Source organism: Oncorhynchus keta, chromosome 29 (genome assembly GCF_023373465.1).
Source record: "Oncorhynchus keta strain PuntledgeMale-10-30-2019 chromosome 29, Oket_V2, whole genome shotgun sequence".
In the NCBI taxonomy this organism is placed as follows: Eukaryota; Metazoa; Chordata; class Actinopteri; order Salmoniformes; family Salmonidae; genus Oncorhynchus; species Oncorhynchus keta.
In genome coordinates this window covers 45,657,206-45,682,084 of record NC_068449.1, presented here as the reverse complement: position 1 = coordinate 45,682,084, position 24,879 = coordinate 45,657,206, and the positions used below count along the sequence as shown (strand labels likewise).

The 24,879-nt window shown below is 42.3% G+C and overlaps 1 protein-coding gene across 1 annotated transcript; it reads right to left on the bottom strand.

Annotated features, from left to right (window-relative positions):
* Positions 1 to 1,671: 1,671 nt before the first annotated feature.
* LOC118361852 (P2X purinoceptor 3-like) lies at positions 1,672 to 20,784 on the bottom strand. The gene is made up of 12 exons (XM_052485366.1): positions 20,423 to 20,784; positions 19,882 to 20,017; positions 17,938 to 18,009; positions 17,679 to 17,748; positions 17,339 to 17,432; positions 9,856 to 9,933; positions 9,592 to 9,733; positions 6,634 to 6,770; positions 3,276 to 3,369; positions 3,026 to 3,091; positions 2,619 to 2,696; positions 1,672 to 2,220 (listed from the first exon to the last, which is right to left on the bottom strand). The coding sequence occupies exons 1-12, from the start codon at positions 20,542 to 20,544 to the stop codon at positions 2,098 to 2,100; spliced, it is 1,212 nt and encodes a 403-aa protein (XP_052341326.1). The 5' UTR covers positions 20,545 to 20,784; the 3' UTR covers positions 1,672 to 2,097.
* Between the last annotated feature and the right edge of the window lie 4,095 nt (positions 20,785 to 24,879).

Below are 24,879 nucleotides of genomic sequence, written 5' to 3'. Positions count from 1 at the left end.
CAGTGGCTAATTAAGGGCTAAAATGACAAACAGGAAATCGACTTTTAATGGAAGGTGGTGGGGAGGAAGTTCGAATGAATGGTGGAGGGAAGAGATGCTATTTTTGAGCTCATACATTTGAACCTCTGTGTGACTGTCCCTCTCTCTGTATATGTGTTCTCTATCTCCAAGGCATTGTTTCACCAAGAAGAGCTACATGTGCTCCTTCAAGAACAGAGTTTGAGGAGAGAGAGAGACAGAGACTGTGCATCTTTTCCAATATCCACACACACACTTAGCAGAGATGGGGACCAAGTCATTGTTTTTACAAGTCACAAGTAAGTCTCAAGTCTTAGCACTCAAGTCCCAAGTCAAGTCCCAAGTCAAGACCATCAAGTCAAGTCTCAGGTCCTGAACTTTGAGTTTCGAGTCCTAAACAAGTCATAATGTGCTCTTCACCAAATGTAATACCATTTCATATTTTTAACAAGAGTAAGTTAGTATATTATTTACGCAAATCATAAATGCTTTTAAAAATGTCTATTTATTACTTTCCAAATAAACGTTATATGGAAATACATGGGAAGCCATGAGAAAGACCCCCCTGATCCCAATAGTGATCGACTATCGAGGATCTCTATGGGGCGCAATCAGGCGATTTAGGCTTGTACACAATCACCCAACCTTAACACACACACACACGCACACTCTCTCTCTCTCTGGTTATGGTAGGCTAATGTATGTCAATGGTTTTAGGAACAGCAGTAACATCAGGCAGGATTTAGACTACCAACTGCCTCGCCAGTTGTAGCTCAATCTTGGGTGCAATGATCACGTTCCCGCACTGACTGACTGTGTGGTGGCTCATTGATTTAACGTTACATTAGGCTACATGATACACCAGTAAAGTAATCAAATATATAGCTGTCGGCTATATTAGCCACGACTTACCGTTCTTTGTGCAGCTTCAAATGTCGAACAAAGTTGGAAATTGTTGCGCCTCCGTCTGTCATTTTCTTCCCGCATGTTTTGCAAGTTGCAATCAGTTTTTTGTTGATACAGCGTCGTCTTGATATCCGAAAATAATAATTTGGGGTATCATCTTTCCAAGGGCTCCATCTGAATTCACCCACCGACGTTCCTCTGCACTGCCACCCACAACTTTTTCCTCAGCTGGCACAATTTTATTGGCTGCTGTCCGATTCAAACTGTAATCCGTTAAATGAAGAGCTGATGCACTGCACACTTTTTAAAATAGCATCATTCTTTATATTTGGGCTTGGAGGGTGTCAAGTCAGATCGAGTGATACGGCTCAAGTCACGAGTCATTGGTGTTAAAGTCAAAGTCGAGTTGCAAGTCATCATATTTGAGACTCGAGTCTGACTCGTGTCCAAGTCATGTGACTCGTGTCCAAGTCATGTGGCTCGTGTCCAAGTCATATGAAGCAGCAATGGGTCTCCTGGTCAAAAATATTGCACTATAAAGGATAGGGTGCCATTTCACACTCACCCTGCTCCTCTCTCTAATGATCCCAACCCACAGATCTCCCACTGTGAAACCAAACCACAGAGAGAAGTGCCTGCTTAATGCAAACTATCAATAAAAAGTGTTAAGCAAGTAGACAACTACAGTATTTGTTTGTCTGTTTCCTGCAGGATTTGAGCCTCTGGCAGAATCCAACCAGAATCAAATTTAAGTGACATCATTTTATTGAAGTTGTGGGTAGACTTTAATACTTTGTAGAGGTAGGAGTTCAAATACGATAGCCCATGGTGGGTCACATGCAGGGTCACATGCAAAGTTAAGGATTACAAATACAACCTCCACCATGACAATATTACAGGTAAATTACAGGTTCATGTGAAATATTAGGGATACTACAATGCCATACATATACGCATTCTCTGTCCGGGGTGACGTCTACCCTAGGTACAGATCTAGGATCAGTTTCCCCTTCCCCAATCCTCACCATAACCATTTGTGGGGGAAATGTTAAACTGATCCAAGATTAGGGTCTATGGGCAATATCACCCTAAACCTACATTTGCAGCCAAACGTCCCAAATTGCCACCACCCAACCCCTTTCCCCTCAAACACTCCATTCCATTGGCTGTCCGTTAGCCGTATTGCCCAATGGAAAAGGCCCCTGAGTCGTTTGACTGCTTCTCTACTCCAATAAACTCCCTACTCCGATAGAGCCCATTGCTGGATAAGGAGTTCTCGATCTGCGTGTCTGATACCTAATGGAGTAATGGTAGATTGGGGGAGAGAGAGAGAGAGAGAGAGAGAGGAGATTACTTTATTGAATTGTATAAACTTGAAGAACATCAGGAGCACATTTTCACTTAGTCTCCAGTTGCTATCGATGCATGATTTAAGTGGAAGTTAGGATTTGCCTCTTAGTTTAAACTATTCCTCTGGGCCGTATGTATCAACTTCTCAGAGAAGGATTACTGATTTAATATCAGTTTTGCCTTTTAGATTACAATGAATAAGGTCATGGGACAGGGGTGAGCTGATCCTAGATCAGCACTCCTACTCTGAGATGCGGCCCCAGGGTTGCAAAGGCTGACACTGGTTCTTAAGATAAATATCTATATCACAGTAAGCAGGGTTGGTGTCTTGCCTCAAACTTTACCTCCTCAAACTTCTTGGCCTTGTATTGCTCTGCTCCCTTCAGAAAGTTCAAGAGTATGATGTCACAAAGCACGGTGCCCTGCAACCAATCCAAGGCAGAGGGAAAAAAACAAGGTTTTAAAATAGAATAGAAAGGAATTGAAGAAATGAGGAGACGAGAGGAGAGAAGAAAGGAGAAGAGAGTAGAAAATAAGAATAACTTTATTTTCCTGGAAATAACTACAGTTGGCGAGACAGGAACACACACGGCACAGAGACATTTTCAAACTCGCCTATAGAGACTGTGGATAATATTATTACAAAGTTAAGAGACTGAAGGTGGAACAGACATGTTTTAATTTAAAACTAGCCTAGAGACGGTGTGGATACTTTGTGGATAGAAAGTAGAAACTGAATAGAAGGGCTCACCACTCCAACTGACGTAAAGGCAGCTACCATGTTGATCAGAGTCGGGATCATGTTAAACTTCCCTGCCTGTAACAAACAAGATAGTAAGTAGTTTACAGAAGTAAACACACACACGACCCCCCCATCTAACAACACATATATGTAGAACAGTCATGGACCCACATAGGCAATTAGACTCATGCAAACCACAGACATGTTCACACACACACACACACACACACACACACACACACAAATTGAAATCACTCACATTTCCATTGACAAGCACATCAAACCTGATGGCATAGGCCTTCAGCAGAGTACGGTAATCTGTCCCATTGTCCATCTTGTAGTACTTAGCATACCTATCAGCACAACATGGACAGAGTGTAAGGACATGGGCAATGCACATGGGTTGACAGTTAATCCTACCCCGAGTCCTGATTTACAAACAAAGCATGTATTTAGTGAGTCCGCCAGATCAGAGGCAGTAGGGATGACCAGGGATGTTCTATTGATAAGTGTCTGAATTAGACAATTTTCCTGTCCTGCTAAGCATTCCAAATGCAACGAGTACTTTTGGTTGTCAGGAAAAATGTATGGAGTAAAAAGTACATCATTTTCTTTCGATTTTGGAAAATGGCGCCGAAGAGGATGGCTGACGTTTTACATGCCCGTAATCAATTTTGCTATTTTTTTTCATTTTTCTTCATTGTTCGTAACTTATTTTGTGCATAATGTTGGTGCTACTGTCTCTTGTGACCGAAAATAACTTCTGGACATCAGAACTGGAATTACTCAACACAGACTGGAAGAAGCTTTTTCCACTAACGAGTCCAACGAGAAAGATATACTGCTCTCCCGGGAAGAAGCCCAGGTCCATGTCATTGGCTTGAAGAAAAGACGTAGGAAAAGAGGACGCAGATCAGGCTGCCTTTTGAGAATCCGTAGGCGAGCGACAACTCCCCTTAACATCAATTCTACTTGCTAACATGCATTCATTGGAAAATAAAATGGATGACCTACGATTACAATTATCCTACCAACGGGATATTAAGACTTGTAATATCCTATGTTTCACCGAGTCGTGGCTGAATGACGACACAGACAATATAGATCTGGAGGGATTTTCAATGCACCGGCAGATCAGAGAAGCTACATCTGGTAAGACAAGGGGTGGGGGTGTGTGTCTTTGTCAATAACAGCTGGTGCTGATATGAAAGAAGTCTTGAGGTATTGCTCGACTGAGGTACCTTATGATAAGCTGTAGACCACACTATCTACCACGAGAGTTCTCATCTATATTATTTATAGCTGTCTATTTACCACCACAGACCAATGCTGGCACTAAGATCGCACTCAATCAACTCTATAAGGCCATAAGCAAACAAGAAAATACTCTCCCAGAAGCGGTGCCAAACTTAAATCAGTTTTACCAAATTCTTACCAATATGTCACATATGTAACCACAGGGGGAAAAAAACTATAGACCACCTTTACTCCACACACATAGATGTATTCAAAGCTCTCCCCCACCCTCCATTTAGCAAATCCAACCATAATTACACCCTCCTGATTCCTGCTTACAAGCTAATACTAAAACAGGAAGTACCAGTGACTCGCTCAATACGAAAGTGGTCAGATGGTGCGGATGCTACGCTACAGGACTGTTTTGCTAGCACAGACTGGAATATGTTCTGGAATTCATCGAATGGTATTGAGGAGTATACCACCTCAGTCATTTGCTTCATCAATAAGTGCATTCCCACAGTGACCGTACGTACCTATCCCAACCAGAAGCCATGGAAAACAGGCAACATCCGCATCTAGCTAAAGGCTAGAGCTGCCACTTTCAAGGAGCGGGATACAAATCCGGATAGCTATATGAAATCCTGCTATGCCCTCAGACGAACCATCAAACAAGCAAAGTGTCAATAAATTATTACGATTGAATCCTACTACACCGGCAGGGCTTGAAAACTATTACGGACTACAAAGGGAAACCCAGATGTGAGATTTCCAGTGACGCGAGCCTACCAGACGAGGTAAATACCTTTCATGCTCGCTTCGAGGTAAGCAACACTGAAGCATGCACGAGAGTACCAGCTGTTCTGGATGACCGTGTGATAACGCTCTCGGAAGCCGATGTGAGCAAGACCTTTAAACAGGTCAACATTTACAAAGCCGCAGGGCCAGATGGATTACCAGGACATGTACTCAAAGCATGCGCGGACCAACTGGCAAGTGTCTTCACTGACATTTTCAACCTCTCCCTGACTAAGTTCAAGGACTGGAATTGGGGTCTGACCCATGACTGCACCACCCTCTGGAGAGGTTGAGGGCGGTGCAGTTGCCGTACCAGGCAGTAATACAGCCCAACAGGATGCTCTCAATTGTGCATCTGTAAACGTTTGCGAGGGTTTTAGGTGACAAGCCAAATTTCTTCAGCCTCTTCTTCACCACTCTGTCTGTGTGGGTGAACCATTTCAGTTTGTCCGTGATGTGTATGCATAACTTTCAACTTTCCACTACTGTCCCGTCGATGTGGATAGGGGGTTGCTCCCTCTGCTGTTTCCTGAAGTCCACGATCCTCTCCTTTGTTATATTGACGTTGAGTGAGAGGTTGTTTTCCTCACAACACACTCCGCGTGCCCTTACCTCCTCCCTGATTCCTGAACCAAATCTTGCGTGTCATTTGTTGTAGCCACTAGGTGGTGATATAGCTCAGTGGTCTTCAACTGGTGAGCCTTGAGGAACTCAGGTATGCCGCGAAACTTTTCCTAATCTGGATACTTTTTTGAACACAACATTTTTTGAATACACGTGACCTGTGAAATGCACATGGAATTCTGTCTTGGGAGCACCAGTGCCGCTCAGATAATACATGGAAAGTCCCATGTGCTCAGGCTGTTGTTACCTTTGTATCATTTGAAGGTCACACATCAGGAGCAAAGTCATTTTTTATCAGTTGACTTTGCCTGTGACTGAGAACCATTAGCACATGCACGTCTGATTAGGCTTACCTGTACCACAGCCTCTGCCATAGAAAGATATGGAGCATGGTTTTGTGTTCCTGGTTGCACCTTTACAATGCAGAAAACCAATGTCTCTAAACCCAAACCTTTGAAAAAAATCCTTCCAGCACATTTTTGCGGGGTGCTCATTAAGGGGTATCAGAAAAATGTATCATCACGAATAAGGAACTATGAAAATAGTTCAAATAAACCCGATTTAATCTATAAATATGTTTGTCACAGAAGTAGATGACTTGCAGTTTGGATCAGATAAGACAGAGTTAATTTACACTAAATCAATTAATAGGGACATTTTAGGTGTCAGACCTAATTTGTCTTCCATCAAGTTGTGCCACGGTAAAATCACTGATCTAGCTTAAAGCCATTTACTACCCATAGGCAACCCAATTTGAAGAAGAAGACGATGCTCTGATCATTGACTGATCGCTCCCAACCCATAGGAATCCCCACCCATTTGACTACTTTAAAATGGTGTAAGCCCTCAATGGCAATGTCCATGCAAAAACTGGTTATATACATCAAGATATCTCTATGTATCTCTACGGGGCTCACTCTCCAAAGGCCAGAGGTTAAGAGGTCAGAGGTCATGGCTACCTGAAGTTGTACCCGGGGGAGACGCTGTTCTTCTCCGACATGGCGTCCAGCCGCGTGAAGGAGTAGGAAGGGTTACACTCATCCTCTGACTGGTCCAGGTCACACATCCAGCCAATCTTTATACCTATCACGCCTCCCTGTAGGAAGGGGTTGACATGCATTTAGAAAATCTCTCTCATTTGTTACTTCATGAGAGTGGGAAAAAGACAGCATTTGAATGTAGCCTAAAGGGGAAGGAGTGAATACAGCCGACGGGTAGGGAAAAGAGAGAAAGAGAGCATACTATGTGAGTATATAAAAATACTAGTATGGATGGAAATAACTGGATAGAAATCACAGGAGGCTGCTAACAATGGCCAGAACGGAGCAACTGAAATGGCATCAAACACCTGGAAACCACGTGTTTGATGTATTTGTTACCACTCCACTGATTCCACTCCAGTCACGAATAAGAACCTGTTCGCCCCAATTAAGGTGCCGCCGATGTTCAGTGATGGTAATGCAGTGCATTCAGAAGGTATTCAGACCCCTTCCTTCATTACACATTTTGTTACATTACAGCCTTATTCTAACATTTTTGAAATGTTGCAAATGTATATATCTATCTTTTAAACAGAAGTACCTTATTTACATAAGTATTCAGACCCTTTGCTATGAAACTCGAAATTGAGCTCAGGTGCATCATGTTTCCATCGATTATCCTTGAGATGTTTCTACAACTTGATTGGAAGTCCACCTGTGGTCAATTCAATTGATTGGACATGATTTGGAAAGGCACACACCTGTCTATATGAGGTCCCACAGTTGACAGTGCATGTCAGAGCAAAAACCAAGCAACGAGGTCGAAGGGATTGTCCGTAGAGCTCCGAGGGTACCAAAGAGTAGCAAGACGTTTCTGCAGCATTGAAGGTCCCCAAGAACACAGTGGCCTCCATCATTCTTAAAATGAAATCGTTTGCTACCACCAAGACTCTTCCTATAGCTGGACACCCGGGCCAAACTGAGCAATTAGGGGAGAGGGCCTTGGTCAGGGAGGTGATCGAGAACCCGATGGTCACTCTGACAGAGCTCCAGAGTTCCTCTGTGGAGATGGGAGAAACTTCCAGAAGGACAACCATCTCTGCAGCACTCCACCAATCAGGCCTTTATGGTAGAGTGGCCAGACGGAAGCCTCTCCTCAGTAAAAGGCACATGACAGCCCATTTGGAGTTTGCCAAAAGGCACCTAAAAAGACAAGCTTCTCTGGTCTGATGAAACCAAGATTAAACTCTTTGGCCTGGCACCATCCCTACGGTAAAACATGGTGGTGGCAGCATCATGCTGTGGGGATGTTTTTTCAGCGGCAGTGACTGGGAGATGAACTGAGCAAACTACAGAGATCCTTGAAGAAAACCTGCTCCAGACTGCTCAGGACCTCTGCTAAGGACTGGACAATGACCCTAAGCAAACAGCCAAGACAACTTAGAAGTGGCTTCGGGGCAAGTCCCTAAATGTCCTTGAGTGGCCCAGCCAGAGCCCGAACTTGAACCCTATCAAACATCTCTGGAGTGACTTGAAAATAGCTGTGCAGTGACATTCCTCATCCAACCTGACAGAGCTTGAGAGGATCTGCAGAGAAGAATGGGAGAAACTCCCCAAATACAGGTGTGCCAAGCTTGTAGCATCATACCCAAGAAGACTTGAGGCTGTAATCGCTGCCAAATGTGCTTCAACAAAGTACTGAGTAAAAGGTCTGAATACTTATGTAAATGTGATATTTCAGTTTTTTATATTTAAAATAAATTGACTAAAAAATCCGAAAGCCTGTTTTTGCTTTGTATAGATTGATGAGGGAAAATAACAATTTAATTCATTTCAAAATAAGGCTGTAACATAACAAAATGTGGAAAAAGTGAAGGGGTCTGAATACTTTCTGAATGCATTGTATGTCAAGACTTGTTAGTCCTATAGGGGCAGTATTTCATTTTTGGATACGTGCCCGTTTTTACAATATTTTGTCACGAAAAGAGACTATGCTTGGAATTGATAGTTTTGGAAAGAAGACACTCTGACGTTTCCAGAACTGCAAAGATTTTCACTGTGAGTGCCATAGAACAAAATCTACAGGCAAAACCAAGATGTTTGAGCGACCAGGAAATCAACAGGATTTCTGGAGGCCGTTTTCCATGATGCCTTATATGGCTGTGAATGCGACAGGAATGAACGGATCGTTTCCCCAGGTGTCTGCAGCATTGTGACATTTGTAGGCATATCATTGGAAGATTGACCATAAGAGACTACAATTGCCAAGTGTCCCGCACGGTGTCTGCGTGGAAATTGGTGCGCAAAAGTCAGGTACCAGTATTTTTCCATCCGAATCAGAGAAGAATGACGCTTCCAGGGACGGCATTTCAATGAAGAGATATATGACAAAACACCTTGATTGATTCAAACAACGTTTTCCATGTTTCAGTCGATATTATGGAGTTAATTCAGAAAAAAGTTGACGTTTAGGTGACTGAATTTTCGGTTAGGTAGCCAAATGCATAGTGAACGTTGGTCCTACACAAGCATCTTTCAGGAAAAACTGGACATCTGCTATGTAACTGAGAGTCTCCTCATTGAAACATCTGAAGTTCTTCAAAGGTAAATTATTTTATTTGATCCCTTTGCTTGTTTTTGTGAATATGTTGCGTGCTAAATGCTAACACTAAATGCTAAGCTAGCTATCACCACTCTTACACAAATTATTGATTTTCTCTGGTTCTAAAGCATATTTTGAAAATCTGAGATGACAGGATTGTTAAGAAAAGGATAAGCTTGAGGGCAGGCATATTTATTTCATTTCATTTGCAATTTTTAGAAATCGCTAATGTTGCGTTATGGTAATGAGCTTGAGGCTGTAGTCACGATCCCGCACGGGATGGGGCGGACTAAGAGGACTAGTATGGATATATACCTGGGAGTGAACCACCATACCTTCTGTGCCAGCGTGGTGAAGTTCTGGTGTGCATAGCGGATGACGTCCCCCACCCTGAAGATGGGACAGTAGGTGTTGTTCTCATGATCAAAGTTACACGCCTTGATGTACTGAGGGGTGATGGTGGGCAGGAAGTTACCCCTGAGATGCACACACACACACATATAAACACAGGAGAGACAGGGGACCAGTTAGAGTTGTAACATGATTATCTTTGTCATCATTATCAACATCATTATCAGAATCATCATCATCATCCTCACTTGGTGAAGTTGAATAGGGGGAAACGGATGCTGTTCTTGATGAAGATGGTAAAGTTCTCCACCTCCATCATAGGATGCCTGAGGGAAGGTCAGAAAGAAAACCGTGTTGAGAGACCTCGGTTTATTGTCTTTGTAAAGCTGTCAGTGTTTTTATATACTTTTGTTTGATTTTGGATCCTGCGGCTCTGTTGGGGCTTAGTTGCTCTGAGCGCTGCTGTCTGTCCCGGGATCCCTCAGGATTCCGCAGAGGGGAAGAGACATGGTCCTTCTGAAGCTCAGTTGGTAGAGCATGGCGCTAGACTAGCTGGCGACGGGCGTAGAATGTATCAACATGACTGAGTCGCTTTGGATAAAAGCGTCTGCTAAATGGTATATATATATATATTGAACAGCTAGACTTTCGGCGGTCCAGTGCTGCAAGAGCTGTGTTTACCTTTGCTTTGTACCAGGACAACGTGGACCACGTTGACTTTCAATGCAGCAACTGCTTGCTTGCGGAGGACTATAGGAGCGAAGTGGCTACTCTTAGCAAGCAAGTAGCAAACCTACACAAGCTACTGGGGAATCCACTCCCATGTACTTCTTAATTTTTCTTCCACCCCAGTAGCCGGACGCCGCTCTGTTCTGGTGGAATGGAACACTCGTCACTTTAATAATGTTTACATATCGGGCATAACTCATCTCGTGTGTACATTTGGAGTCGGAAGTTTACATACACTTAGGTTGGAGTCATTAAAACTCATTTTTCAACCACTCCACAAATGTCTTGTTAACAAACTATAGTTTTGGCAAGTCGGTTAGGACATCTACTTTGTGCATGACACAAGTAATTTTTCCAACAATTGTTTACAGACAGAATATTTAACTTATAATTCACTGTATCACAATTCCAGTGGGTCAGAAGTTTACATACACTAAGTTGACTGTCTTGGAAAATTCCAGAAAATTATGTCATGGCTTTAGAAGCTTCTGATAGGCGAATTGACATCATTTTAGTCAATTGGAGGTGTAAGCTGGCTCATCCTTGGGAGCAATTTCCAAACGCCTGAAGGTACCACGTTCATCTGTACAAGCAATAGTACAAAGGTATAAACACCATGGGACCACGCAGCCGTCATATGAAATGAGGAATGAGACTTTTTCTGTCTCCTAGAGATGAATGTATTTTGGTGCGAAAAGTGCAAATAAATCTCAGAACAAGAGCAAAGGACCTTGTGAAGATGCTGGAGGAAACAGGTACAAAAGTATCTATATCCACAGTAAAACGAGTCCTATATCGACATAACCTGAAAGGCCACTCAGCAAGGAAGAACTGCACCATAAAAAAGCCAGACTACGGTTCGCAACTGCACATGGAGACAAAGATCGTACTTTTTGGAGAAATGTCCTCTGGTCTGATGAAACAAAAATGGAACTGTTTGGTCATAATGACCATCGTTATGTTTGGAGGAAAAAGGGGCAAGCTTGCAAGCCGAAGAACACCAACTCAACCATGCAGCACGAGGGTGGCAGCATCATGTTGTGGGGGTGCTTTGCTGCAGGAGGGACTGGTGCACTTCACAAAATAGATGGCATCATGAGGATGGAAAATTATGTGGATAAATTGAAGCAACATCTCAAGACATCAGTCAGGAAGTTAAAGCTTGGTCGCAAATGGGTCTTCCAAATGACCCCCATGCATACTTCCATGCAAAATGGCTTAAGGACAACAATATCAAGGTATTGGAGTGGCCCTCACAAAGCACTGACCTCAAGCTTATAGAAAATGTGTGGGCAGAACTGAAAAAGCGTGTGTGAGCAAGGAGGCCTACAAACTGACTCAGTTACACCAGCTCTGTCAGAAGGAAGCTTGTGGAAGGCTACCCAAAACGTTTGACCCAAGTTAAACAATTTAAAGGCAATGCTACCAAATACTGATTGAGTGTATGTAAACTTCTAACCCACTGGGAATGTGATGAAAGAAATAGCTGAATTAAATCATTTTCTCTACTATTATTCTGACATTTCACATTCTTAAAATAAAGTGGTGATCCTAACTGACGTAAGACAGGGAATTTTTATTAGGATTAAATATCAGGAATTGTAAAAAAAAAACTGAGTTTAAATGTATTTGGCTAAGGCGTCTGTAAACTTCAGACTTCAACTGTATATACAGTTTTCTGTACTGTTCTACTGTATCTCATTCACTTAATAATGTTTACATATCTTGTATTACTCATCTCATATGTATATATTGTTTTCTATACTATTCTACTGTTTCTTAGTACGTTCCGCTCTGACATCGCTCGTCCATATGTATATAGTCTTAATTCATTCCTACTTAGATTTGTGTGTATTGGGTATATGTTGTGTAATTTGTTAGATATTACTTGTAAGATATTACTGCACTGTCGTAGCTAAAAGCACAAGCGTTTCGCTTCAACCGCAATAACATCTGCTAATCACATGTATGTGACCAATAAATGTGATTTGGAATTGTCGCCACCGTGTTGGCTCTCCACAGCTGACTGGCCGGTGCTCAGCAGGGTTCCATCCCCGATGGTGTCTCCCCCTTCCCTGGAGAACAGAGCTGTTCTCGACCCAACCAACCAGCCATGTAGATATGTCACCCGACGGGGAAGTCGAAGACAGCGTCCTCTGGCAACAGGGGTCTTCTTGGAGATGTTGAGCCCGGACCTGACACAGACCAGTAACAGCTTTGCCGCCCTGGATCCAGAGGTTCCAGCACCTTCTTCCTTGGGGGCTTCCCATTCAAGATCGGATCCGGAGGTACCTGGGTCTTCATCCTCTGTTCTGTCTCCCTCTCCGGTGGCTTCTACCTCAAGTTCAGATTCTTGGAGCTCCCACCCTCATCAGACTGTGAGACTGCGTGAGAGACATCGCCAGCTGTCATCATAAGCAACTTTATGAAACATCTTGGTTCCCAAGGCAAAAACCCTGTGCTACCCAGGAGCATGAGGACAGGACATAACAAGGCTGCTTCCGACTGTTCTACAACAGATGCCGGGATGCTGACACTGTCGTAGTCCATGTGGGGTCAAACGACATCAGGAGGGCTAGCTCGGAACATCTGAAAACTGATTTTAAGAACTGATTTTAGCATTAAAAAAACTCAAGTGCCATCGTTGTGTGTGAAAGATTCAGCAGGCTACTGGCCTTACACATCTGGCAAAAATATTATTGTAGCTCTGCTTGAGTCACTTTTATAGATAACTTTGACACCTGCTGGAAACAGAAGATACTCTACAGGAATGACGGAGTCCATCCGAATCATCTTGGCTCCTGCATTTGAAGGCTGCGTTGAAACAATGACTTATCAATGACCCAAGACCAGCTCAGCTAATCCCTACCATTGAGATGTCATAATGCTGCATTAAATGTACATTATCATAAAGGCATTGGCAGACACAATGTAAGTAAATTAATTTATGTCCCCCTAATTGCCCTGAATACCTTTGTTAACCCTACAGCTATTGGATGCAGTAATCATGAGCCTATGAACCAGAGTTACACTGTTAGCACTGAGGCGGTGTACCCTAGTAGGAAGACCACTTTGTGCAGCTCACCCTGTACTATCAAATCTACTTCTGATAAGCTTCCCAGTAAAGCATTAAAAACAATCAAGCAACCCAGAAAAGTTATCAAATTAGCCCATAGTAACATATGCAGCCTGAGAAACAAGGTCCATGAAGTCAATAACTTGCTTGCAACAGATGACATTCATATGTCATTCATGGACCTCTCTTTCGTATCGCCCGAGATCCCTAAAGACTGGAAAAATGCCGCGGGCATCCCTCTCTTCAAAGGGGGTGACACTCTAGACCCAAACTGTTATAGACCTATAACCATCCTGCCCTGCCTTTCTAAAGTCTTCGAAAGCCAAGTTAATAAACAGATCACTGACCATTTCGAATCCCTTCTCCGCTGTGCAATCTGGTTTTCGAGTTGGTCACGGGTGCACCTCAAGCCACGCTCAAGGTCCTAAACGATATCATAACCGGCATCAATAAAAGACAGTACTGTGCATCTGTGTTCATCGACCTGGCCAAGGCCTTCGACTCTGTCAATCACCGCATTCTTATCGGCAGCCTTGGTTTCTCAAATGACTGCCTCGCCTGGTTCACAACTACTTCTTAGATAGAGTTCAGTGTGTCAAATAGGAGGGCCTGTTGTCCAGACCTCTGGCAGTCTCTATGGGGGTGCCCCAGGGTTAAATTCTCGGGCCAACTCTTTTCGCTGTATATATCAACGATGTCGCTCCTGCTGCGGGTGACTCCCTGATCCACCTCTATGCAGACGACACCATTCTGTATACATCTGGCCCTTCTTTGGACACTGTGTTATTAACTAACCTCCAAACGAGCTTCAATGCCATACAACACTCCTTCCGTGGCCTCCAACTGCTCTTAAACGCTAATAAAACCAAATGCGTGCTTTTCAACCGTTCGCTGCCTGCACCCGCCCGACTAGCATCACTACTCTAGACGGTTCTGACTTAGAATATGTGGACAACTACAATTACCTTGGTGTCTGTCTAGACTGTAAATTCTCCTTCCAGACTCATATTAAAAATCTCCAATCCAAAATTAAATCTAGAATCAGCTTCCTAGTTCGCAACAAAGCCTCCTTCACTCACGCCGCCAAACATACCCTCATAAAACTGACTATCCTACCGATCCTCGACTTCGGCGAAGTCGTTTACAAAAAAGCTTCCAATACTCTACTCAGCAAACTGGATGCAGTCTATCACAGTGCCATCCGTTTTGTCACCAAAGCCCCTTATACCACCCACCACTGTGACCTGTATGCTCTAGTCGGCTGGCCCTCGCTACATATTTGTCGCCAGACCCACTGGCTCCAGGTCCTCTATAAGTCTATGCTAGGTAAAGCTCCGCCTTATCTCAGCTCACTGGTCACCCGTAGCATGCGCTCCAGCAGGTATATCTCAATGGTCATCCCCAAAGCCAACACCCCCTTTGTCCACCTTTCCTTCCAGTTCTCTGCTGCCAATGACTGGAACGAATTGCAAAAATAGCTGAAGCTGGAGACTTATATTTCCCTCACTAACTTTAAACATCAGCTATCTGAGCAGCTAACCGATCGCTGCAGCTGTACATAGCCCATCTGTAAATATCCCACCCAATCTACCTACCTCATCCCCATATTATTTTTATTTACTTTTCTGCTCTTTTGCACACCAGTATTTCTACTTGCACATCACCATCTGCTCATCTATCACTCCAGTGTTAATTTGCTAAATTGTAATTACTTCGCTTCTATGGCCTATTTATTGCCTTACCTTCTCACGCCATTTGCACACACTGTATATAGACTTTATTTTTTTTCTATTGTGTTATTGACTGTACGCTTGTTTATTCCATGTGTAACTCTGTGTTGTTGTTTGTGTCACACTGCTTTGCTTTATCTTGGCCAGGTCGCAGTTGTAAATGAGAACTTGTTCTCAATTAGCTTACCTGGTTAAATAAAGGTGAAATAAAAATAATTAAAAAATATATATTCTGACTATCTCTGAAACTCACTTAGATAATACCTTTGATGATACAGTGGTAGCAATACATGGTTATAATGTTTACCGAAAAGACAGAAATGCCAATGGGGGCGGTGTTGTAGTCTATATAAAGAACCACATTCCTGTAAAGCTTAGATCTAATGTTAAATACTGTTGAAGTAATATGGCTACAGGTTCACCTGCCTCACCTAAAGCACATTCTTGTGGGATGCTGCTATAGACCACCAAGTGCTAACAGTCAGTATCTCGATAATACAGTGCCTTGCGAAAGTATTCGGCCCCCTTGAACTTTGCGACCTTTTGCCACATTTCAGGCTTCAAACATAAAGATATAAAACTGTATTTTTTTGTGAAGAATCAACAACAAGTGGGACACAATCATGAAGTGGAACGACATTTATTGGATATTTCAAACTTTTTTAACAAATCAAAAACTGAAAAATTGGGCGTGTAAAATTATTCAGCCCCCTTAAGTTAATACTTTGTAGCGCCACCTTTTGCTGCGATTACAGCTGTAAGTCGCTTGGGGTATGTCTCTATCAGTTTTGCACATCGAGAGACTGAAATTTTGGAAAAAAGTTTGAAATGTCCAATAAATGTCGTTCCACTTCATGATTGTGTCCCACTTGTTGTTGATTCTTCACAAAAAAATACAGTTTTATATCTTTATGTTTGAAGCCTGAAATGTGGCAAAAGGTTGCAAAGTTCAAGGGGGCCGAATACTTTCGCAAGGCACTGTATATTATGTAAAGAATGATGGAGCACCTTAAATTACATTTTGGGGAAAAAAGCCAACTCGGCTCCATCATTCATTGAATCATGCCAGCAACAAATGCTGACACTACACATCCAAGTATATCTGACCAAATTATGAAAGACAAGAATTGTACTTCTGAATTCCGTAAGGTCAGTGTGGAAGACGTGAAAAAATGATTGTTATGATTGTCTATCAACAATGACAAGCTACTGGGGTCTGACAATCTGAATGGAAAATTATTGAGGATAATAGTGGACGATATTGCCACTCCTATTTGTCACATATTCATATGCCTACTAGAAAGCGCGTGACCTCAGGCCTGGAGGGAAGCTAAATAGCTCAAATAGCCAACCAATCAGCCTGTTACTAACCCTTAGTAAACTTCTGGAAAAAATTGTGTTTGACCAGATTCATTGCTATTTCACAGTAATCAAACTGACAACAGACTTTCAGCATGCATTAAGGGAAGGACACTCAACAAGCACAGCACTTACACAAATGACTGATGATTGGTTGAGAGAAATTGATAATAAAATGATTGTGGGGGCTGTCTTGTTAGACTTCAGTGCAGCCTTTGACATTATCAATCATAGTCTGCGTCTGGAAAAATGTATGTGTTATTGCTTTACACCCATGTGGATAAAGAGTTACTTGTCTAACAGAACACAGAGGGTGTTCTTTAATGGAAGCCTCTCAAACATAATCCAGGTAGAATCAGGAATTCCCCAGGGTAGCTGATTAGGCCCCTTGCTTTTTTCAATCAATACAAACGACATGCCACTGGCTTTGAGTAAGGTCAGTGTGTTTATGTATGCATATGACTCAACACTATACATGTCAGCTACTTCAGTGACTGAAATTACTGTAAAACGTAACAAAGAGCTGCAGTTAGTTTTCGAATGGGTAGCAAGGAATAAGTTACTCCTAAATATTTCCAAAGCGGGGACTGTGAAGTAACACAAACATAGGCACAGACACATGCACACACACACATGATAACATATGCACTATGCACACACATACACATGGATTTTGTGTTGTAGATATGTGGTAGTGGAAAATGGGCCTGAGGGCACACACTTAGTGTTGTAATGTTTTTAAAATTGTATATAACTGCCTTTATTTTTCCAGACCCCAGGAAGAGTAGCTGCTGCCTTGGCAAATACAAATACACACGCACGCACACGGTTACCCACGTCTTGATGTAGTCGATCTCCGCGGGGCACCAGCCTCTGATCTCACAGGTGTTGAGGGTGTCGTTGAAATGTACACACCTGCCCGTTGGAAGACCTGAGGAAGATAGGTAGGGAAAAGAGAGCGAGAGGTAGGGGAGAGAGAGACAGAAAGAAAGAAAGACAGGAAGAAAGGATATATGACACAGAAAGGGGGAGGACGGATAGGGACAATAAATTACAAAGACCAAACCATTATTCTGGAAGCAACTGGTTTTGCAAATTCTGTAACATCTTCTATCCTCTGAAGGAAAGACAATAAGAAAAGGAAGTGAATTGATCCAGAAAAAGTGGAGAACCTCACCATTTCCTCCAGGCTTGTTGAGGAACCTAGTGCAGTTGTTGTCGTGCGTACACTTGTATTTCATCTCACTCTGTGCATCACACATAATACACGTTAGAGTAAAATACAGAGACAAAGAGAGACAGACAGACACAAAGAGAGACAGACAGACAGACAGACAGACAGACAGACAGACAGACAGACAGACAGACAGACAGACAGACCATATGGGGGGGAGACAGCAGAGGGCCAATGGTAGAGTAAGTATGAGTGGTCTCACTTCGGGACAGTATCCCTGCACCTGGTTCTCTGTGGTGATGAATTTAGTGATGATGCAGAACACAGAGGCCCCCTGTCAGACACACACACACACACACACACACACACACACACACAGTATCAAAAACACTTCCATTTCCATTGACCAGCACATCAAACCTGATGTCATAATCCACACATACCTCAGTATCAATACGTGCTTGGGTACCTACAGTACGTGTCTGTGTGTGCGCATGCACGCGTACAGATTAGAAGTTTATCGATTAATCGGCCGATTAATTAGGGCCAATTTCAAGTTTTCATTACAATCGGGAATCAGTATTTTTGGAAGTCGATTTTAAAATATATATTTTTTTACACCTTTATTTAACTAGGCAAGTCAGTTATTAAGAACACATTCTTATTTTCAATGACAGCCTAGGAACAGTGGGTTAACTGCCTTGTTCAGCGGCAGAAAGACAGATTTTTGTCTTGTTCAGGGGCAGAAAGACAGATTTTTACCTTGTCAACGCAGTCCAACGCTCTAACCACCTGCCTCTCATTGCACTCCATGAGGAGCCTGCCTGTTACGCGAATGCAGTAGAAACCAAGGTAAGTTGCTTGCTAGCATTAAACCTATCTTAAGCATTACACTAAACTTATCTTAAAAAACAATCAATCAATCAATCATACTCACTAGTTAACTACACATGGTTGATGATATTACTAGTTTATCTAGCATGTCCTGCGTTGCATGTAATTGATGCAACGCTGGGGGATGATTTAACAAAAGCGCATTTTCGAAAAAAGCACAATCGTTCCACGACTGTACCTAACCATAAACACCAATGCCTTTCGTAAAATCAATACACAGAAGTATATATTTTTAAACCTGCATATTTAGCTAAAATAAATCCAGGTTAGCAGGCAATATTAACCAGGTGAAATTGTGTCACTTCTCTTGCGTTCATTGCACGCAGAGTCAGGGTATATGCAACAGTTTGGGCAGCATGGCTCATTGCGAACTAATTTGCCAGAATTGTACGTAATTATGACATAACATTGAAGGTTGTACAATGTAACAAGAATATTTAGACTTAGGGATGCCACCCGTTAGATAAAATACCAAAACGGTACCGTATTTCAATGAAATAATGACCAAAGGCTCGTATTTCTGTGTGTTATGTTATAATTAAGTCTATGATTTGATATTTGATAGAGCAGTCTGACTGAGCAATGGTAGGCAGCAGCAGGCTCGTAAGCATTCATTCAAACAGCGAGCTAATAGTGTTTGAAACGTCTCTCGCTCTGAGACTTGGAGTAGTTATTCCCCTTGCTCTGCAAGGGCCGCGGCTTTTGTGGAGCGATGGGTAATAATGCTTCGAGGGTGGCTGTTGTGGATGTGTTCCTGGTTCGAGCCCAGGTAGGGGCGAGGATAGGGACGGAAGCTATACTGTTACGCTGGCAATACTAAAGTGCCTATAAGGACATCCAGTAGTCAAAGGTATATGAAATACAAATGGTATAGAGAGAGAAATAGTCCTATAAATACTATATTAACTACAACCTAAAACCTCTTACCTTGGAATATTGAAGTCTCATGTCAAAAGGAACCACCAACTTTCATATGTTCTCATGTTCTGAGCAAGGAACTCAAACGTTAGCTTTTTTACATGGCACATATTGCACTTTTACTTCTCCAACACTTTGTTTTTGCATTATTTAAACCAAATTGAACATGTTTCATTATTTATTTGAGGCTAAATGTTTTTTTATTGATGTATTATATTATGTTAAAATAAGTGTTCATTCAGTATTGTTGTAATTGTCATTATTACAAATACATTTCTTTTTAAATCGGTCGATTAATCGGTATCTGCCTTTTGGGTCCTCCAATAATTGGTATCGGTATCGGCGTTGAAAAATCATAATCGGTCGACCTCTAGTACAGATGTTTGTGTGTTACCTGAGAGGGGGTGACGTACTCAGCTACGTCCATGACTCGGTTGTTGTACAGTCCAAAGCCTTTGACTTTGGTCATGACAGACGACTCTATAGCCGTGTCTCTGATCTGGTACGCCTTCTCATGCACAAACACCCACCTGAGAGAGGTGCAGGAGAGGAGAGAGAAGAAGAGAGAGGGGGGGTGGAGAGAGAGGGGTTGAGATAACATAATGGGAAAATCATTCAATCACAGTTTCCCTTCTCTTTCTGTCACGTATAGAGCAATAATGAATGATCTATGAGACTTTATAGACTTGCCCTTTGTTGGGCTGAAAGAGATTCTAATGAACAAACAATAGATTCAGCTCCATAAGCACAAGACGTTGAAAAGACGTTGAAAATACATAAAGCACAGCCTTTATAATGAGAAATGTGTGTCTGACTGGAAGTGTGCGGAGACTTTTTCCCTTTTTCTCCAAAGGAAAGACGTTGAAAAGACGTCTTTCAACCAATTCCTCTCACTGGGAGATCCAGAATGTGAGTGATGGAGCGATAGTACTGACCCGATGAAGTAGGTGATGATGAGGAGTTGTACGACTCGGTTGATGATCCCGATGGTCCAGCTCTTCACCACCACCGACTTGGTGGTCTCATAGGTGAAGAAGTCTGTGATACACGTCCACATCCTGGCGTTGAGGCAACCCGCAACACCCAATAAATTCAACGTGTCACAGCCAACAATCCACAGAATGCCTCTTCGGAGAGTGTGTACAGTGTGTGTGACTTAGATAACCCCCCAAAACAAAAGACAAATCTCAAGATGTGTTGGTTTCCCTACATACTAAAACACTGCTATTTGTTCCAAAAAAGCAACCTGATCCTATTCTTCGCTCCTTTCAAAAAGGTCCAAATAACGGACCTCAATGTCGCTGCTGAAGTAGTGAAATGGTAAACATCCTTACACTCTCCCTCCCCCTTTCTCCATCTCTCTCTTTACCCCCCTCTCTCCATCACTCTCTTTACCACCCTCTCTCCATCTCTCTCTTTTCCCCCCTCTCTCCATCTCTCTCTTTTCCCCCTCTCTCCATCTCTCTCGTTACCTCCCTCCCTCCCCCTTTCTCTTTCTGTCTCTGCCCCCCCCCCCTCCACTTACCAGATTGACTCTCAACCCCTTTATCTTTCCTTCTCCTCTTCTGCTTCCCCTAATGCTCACACACACACACACACACACACACACACACACACACACACACACACACACACACACACACACACACACACACACACACACACACACACACACACACACACACACACACACGCACACGCACACGCACACACACACACTAAAAGATAAGGAAAAGACTTGAGAGTTAAGGAGGAGGAGATTCATTTCCTGAGTGGTGCCAGTCAGTCTGTCAGCATCCTCAGTAAAATGACCAAAACTGGAGTTTGAAGTAAAAGACAATCCCCATTACAGTTAATGACAGACACAACGCACGCACACACTAACATTTAATGAGCAGTAACCTTGATGGTTCATTTCCTCATCTGTTGTCTTTGGTCCTTAACCTGAGGTCTAGAAGTCCATGACCATAGCGATTTGCATGCTACTGTATGTATGTTATAGATACATTTTCATATATATATCGATTTCACCCGATGTTTCAACCGTGTCTTTATCCCAAATGGCACCCTATTCCCTATATAACGCCCTACGTTTGACCAGGGTCCATGGGTCAAAAGTAGTGCACTAAGGGAATAGGGCGTCATTTGAGATGCAGGCCCTTGTCTTTGACCATGCTCATTGAAAGATGAACATATCACCTAATGTACGGCTCCACCACTCTTCAGCCTTATTTTCATTATCTCCAGCACAATACCCGTGTCTACATATGTGAAAACGGTCTATTTCTACATTTTGTTTAAAAAAGAAACTAGGATTCAAAGTTAACATTTGAAAAACGGTGACTTTCAAACACTAGGACATTCACGGTGGCGTGGGGAACAAGAAAATACCCTCCCTCTAGCTAGAAACACGTTGCAGGTTTTGAAAATCACTGTTTTCCTTTTAATCCTACCCTGTGATGTCACAGACATGCATTTTCCCGAGCCTTTCTTCCTATTTTTTTATAACCATGCTCTGTTTTCACGTATGGTTTGGTGCCGGAGATAATGAATAAGGTTGAAAAGTAGCCCTTTAATAATGAATAATAATTGATTGTATTTATATAGGGCTCTTCCATAGACTGAAAGATACTAGACTAGAGATTAAGGCAGTATCTCTGGATGTTAGATGTAGATATATGTATGTATACAGTATAATAACAATACATTTTAATTGTACAGCGCCTTTTCATTCCAGAGTTGTTTTGTTCTATGTTGCTCTGTCTGTATGCTACGTCTTGCTTGTCCTATGTTGCTCTGTCTGTATGCTATGTCTTGCTTGTCCTATGTTGCTCTGCGTGTGCTCACTGCTCAATGATTGTCTATAGTGTAATTGTTTTTAATAACCTGCCCAGGGACTGCGGTTGAAAATTAGCCGGCTGGCTAAAACCGGCACTTTTACTGAAACGTTGATTAATGTGCACTGTCCCTGTAAAAATAAAATGAACTCAAAGGTCTACACTACCGTTCAAAAGTTTGGGGTCACTTAGAAATGTCCTTGTTTTTGAAAGAAAAGCAAAAAATTTTGTCCAGTAAACTAACATGAAATGGATCAGAAATACAGTGTAGACACTGATTTTTTATGGAATATCTACGTAGGATTACAGAGGCTCATTATCAGCAACCATCACTCCTGTGTTCCAATGGCGCGTTGTACAAGTTAATCCAAGTTTATCCTTTTAAAAGGCTATTTGATCATTAGAAAACCATTTTGCAATTATGTTAGCACAGCTGAAAGCAATAAAGAAGCAATAAAACTGGCCTTCTTTAGACTAGTTGAGTATCTGCTGCATCAGCATTTGTGGGTTCGATTACAGGCTCAAAATGTCCAGAAACAAAGACTTTATTCTGAAACTCGTCAGTCTATTCTTGTTCTGAGAAATGAAGGCTATTTCATGCGAGAAATTGCTAAGAAACTGAAGATCTCATACAACACCGTGTCATACTACCTTCATAGAACAGCGCAAACTGACTCTAACCAGAATAGAAAGAGGAGTGGGAGGCCCCGGTGCACAACTAAGCAAGAGGACAAGTACATTAGAGTGTTTAGTTTGAGAAACAGACATCTCACAAGTCCTCAACTGGCAGCTTCCTTAAATAGTACCCGCAAAACACCAGTCTCAACGTCAACAATTAAGAGACGACTCCGGGATGCTGGCCTTCTAGGCAGAGTTGCAAAGAGAAAGCCATATCTCTGTCCAGTGTCTGTTCTTTTTCCCATCTTAATTTTTTTATTTTTTATTGGCCAGTCTGAGATATGGCTTTTTCTTTTCTTTCTAGAAGGCCAGCGTCCGGGAGTCACCGCTTCATTGTTCCAAATTTCTTCCATTTGAGAATGATGGAGGCCACTGTGTTCTTGGGGACCTTCAATGCTGCAGACATTTTTTGGTACCCTTCTCCAGATCTGTGCCTCGATACAATCCTGTCTCTGAGCTCTACGAACAATTCCTTCGACCTCATGGCTTGGTTTTTGCTCTGACATGCACTGTCAACTGTGGGACCTTATATAGACAGGTGTGTGCCTTTCCAAATCATGTCCAATCAATTGAATTTACCACATGTAGACTCCAATCAAGTTGTAGAAACATCTCAAGGATGATTAATGGAACCAGGATACACCTGAGCTCAATTTTGAGTCTCAAAGCAAAGGGTCTGAATAAGCTATTTATGCTTTTTATTTTGCAAAGATTTTTAAAAATATATATTTTTTAAACTGTTTTCACTTTGTCATTATGGGGTATTGTGTGGAGATTGATGAGGATTCTTTTTTATTTCCTCATTTTTTAATAAGGTTATAACGTAACAAAAAGTGGAAAAAGTCAAGGGGCCTGAATACTTTAAGAATGCACTGTATTTCTGTATTTAGGAAAGTTATATATATATATATATCTTGGACACTTGATTGCTGACATGCAACACATTTTGGCACTATATCAACAATTGACTAATGAAAAAAATACCAAAATATCGTCTTCCTTTACATTTCCTCGGGTTGAAAGCATTGGGCCAGTAACTGAAAGGTCACTGGTTCAAATCCCAGCACTGACTACATAGGTGAACAATCTGCCGATGTGCCTCTGAGCAAGGCACTTATCCATAATTGCTCCTGTAAGTCGCATTTTATAAGAGCATCTGCTAAATGACTCAAATGTTAAGACATTGAATGGGCGTTAAATCGGTCAGAGACAGTGTCAGGGGGGCGGCGACAGTGTCCTAGTCCAAATTACAAGCACTGTACGATGGATCGCAAGTTTTTAAGGTCATGACCCTGTTAAGTATTCGGTACACCATAGCATCCGTCTCTCTCTTAGCCCAGAGGGTTAAGTCCCAAATTACACCCTATAGGCCCTGGTCAAAAGTAGTGTAGTATATAGGGAATAGGGCACCAGTTGGGATGCGCCCAGAGAGTTATATTGGTCATAATGATGATTGTGGCGCCGTTAGAGAATACAGATACTGGGAAGTTCCTTCCAACCTGTTATTAGATTTCCTTAGAAATGGGAGAACGAGAGAGATGGGGAGAAAAAGAAACAAGCGAGAGAAAGAGAAGAGATAGCTGGGGGAGAGACCGAGAGAAAGAGATGAAGAGAGAGAAAGGAAATGGACTTCAGTAGATGATAAATACAACTCATCCACACCTTAAATTAGATTACCTAGTAAGTGGTCTGAGAGGAAGGAGAGAGCTAGAGGGGGTGGAGAGGACAGACAGAAGACGGAGGAGAAGGGGATGGAGAACAGACAATGATAAGGGGAGAGAGAAACAGCAAAAAGGAACAAAGGGCATGATGGAAAAGGCGGCAGGTAGCCGAGCGGTTAGAATGTTGAACCAGTAACTGAATGTTTGGTTTGAATA

Bases quoted from the DNA above. Each gene is read 5' to 3' on its own strand.
- LOC118361852 (XM_052485366.1), bottom strand. From the start codon at position 20,544: ATGTGGACGTGTATCACAGACTTCTTCACCTATGAGACCACCAAGTCG. The intron at 9,934-17,338 runs GTGGGTAACCGT...ACCTTCCCTCAG, and splicing joins GAGATCGACTACATCAAGAC to GCATCCTATGATGGAGGTGG. The intron at 2,221-2,618 runs GTAAAGTTTGAG...TTACTCCATTAG, and splicing joins AGGCCAAGAAGTTTGAGGAG to GTATCAGACACGCAGATCGA.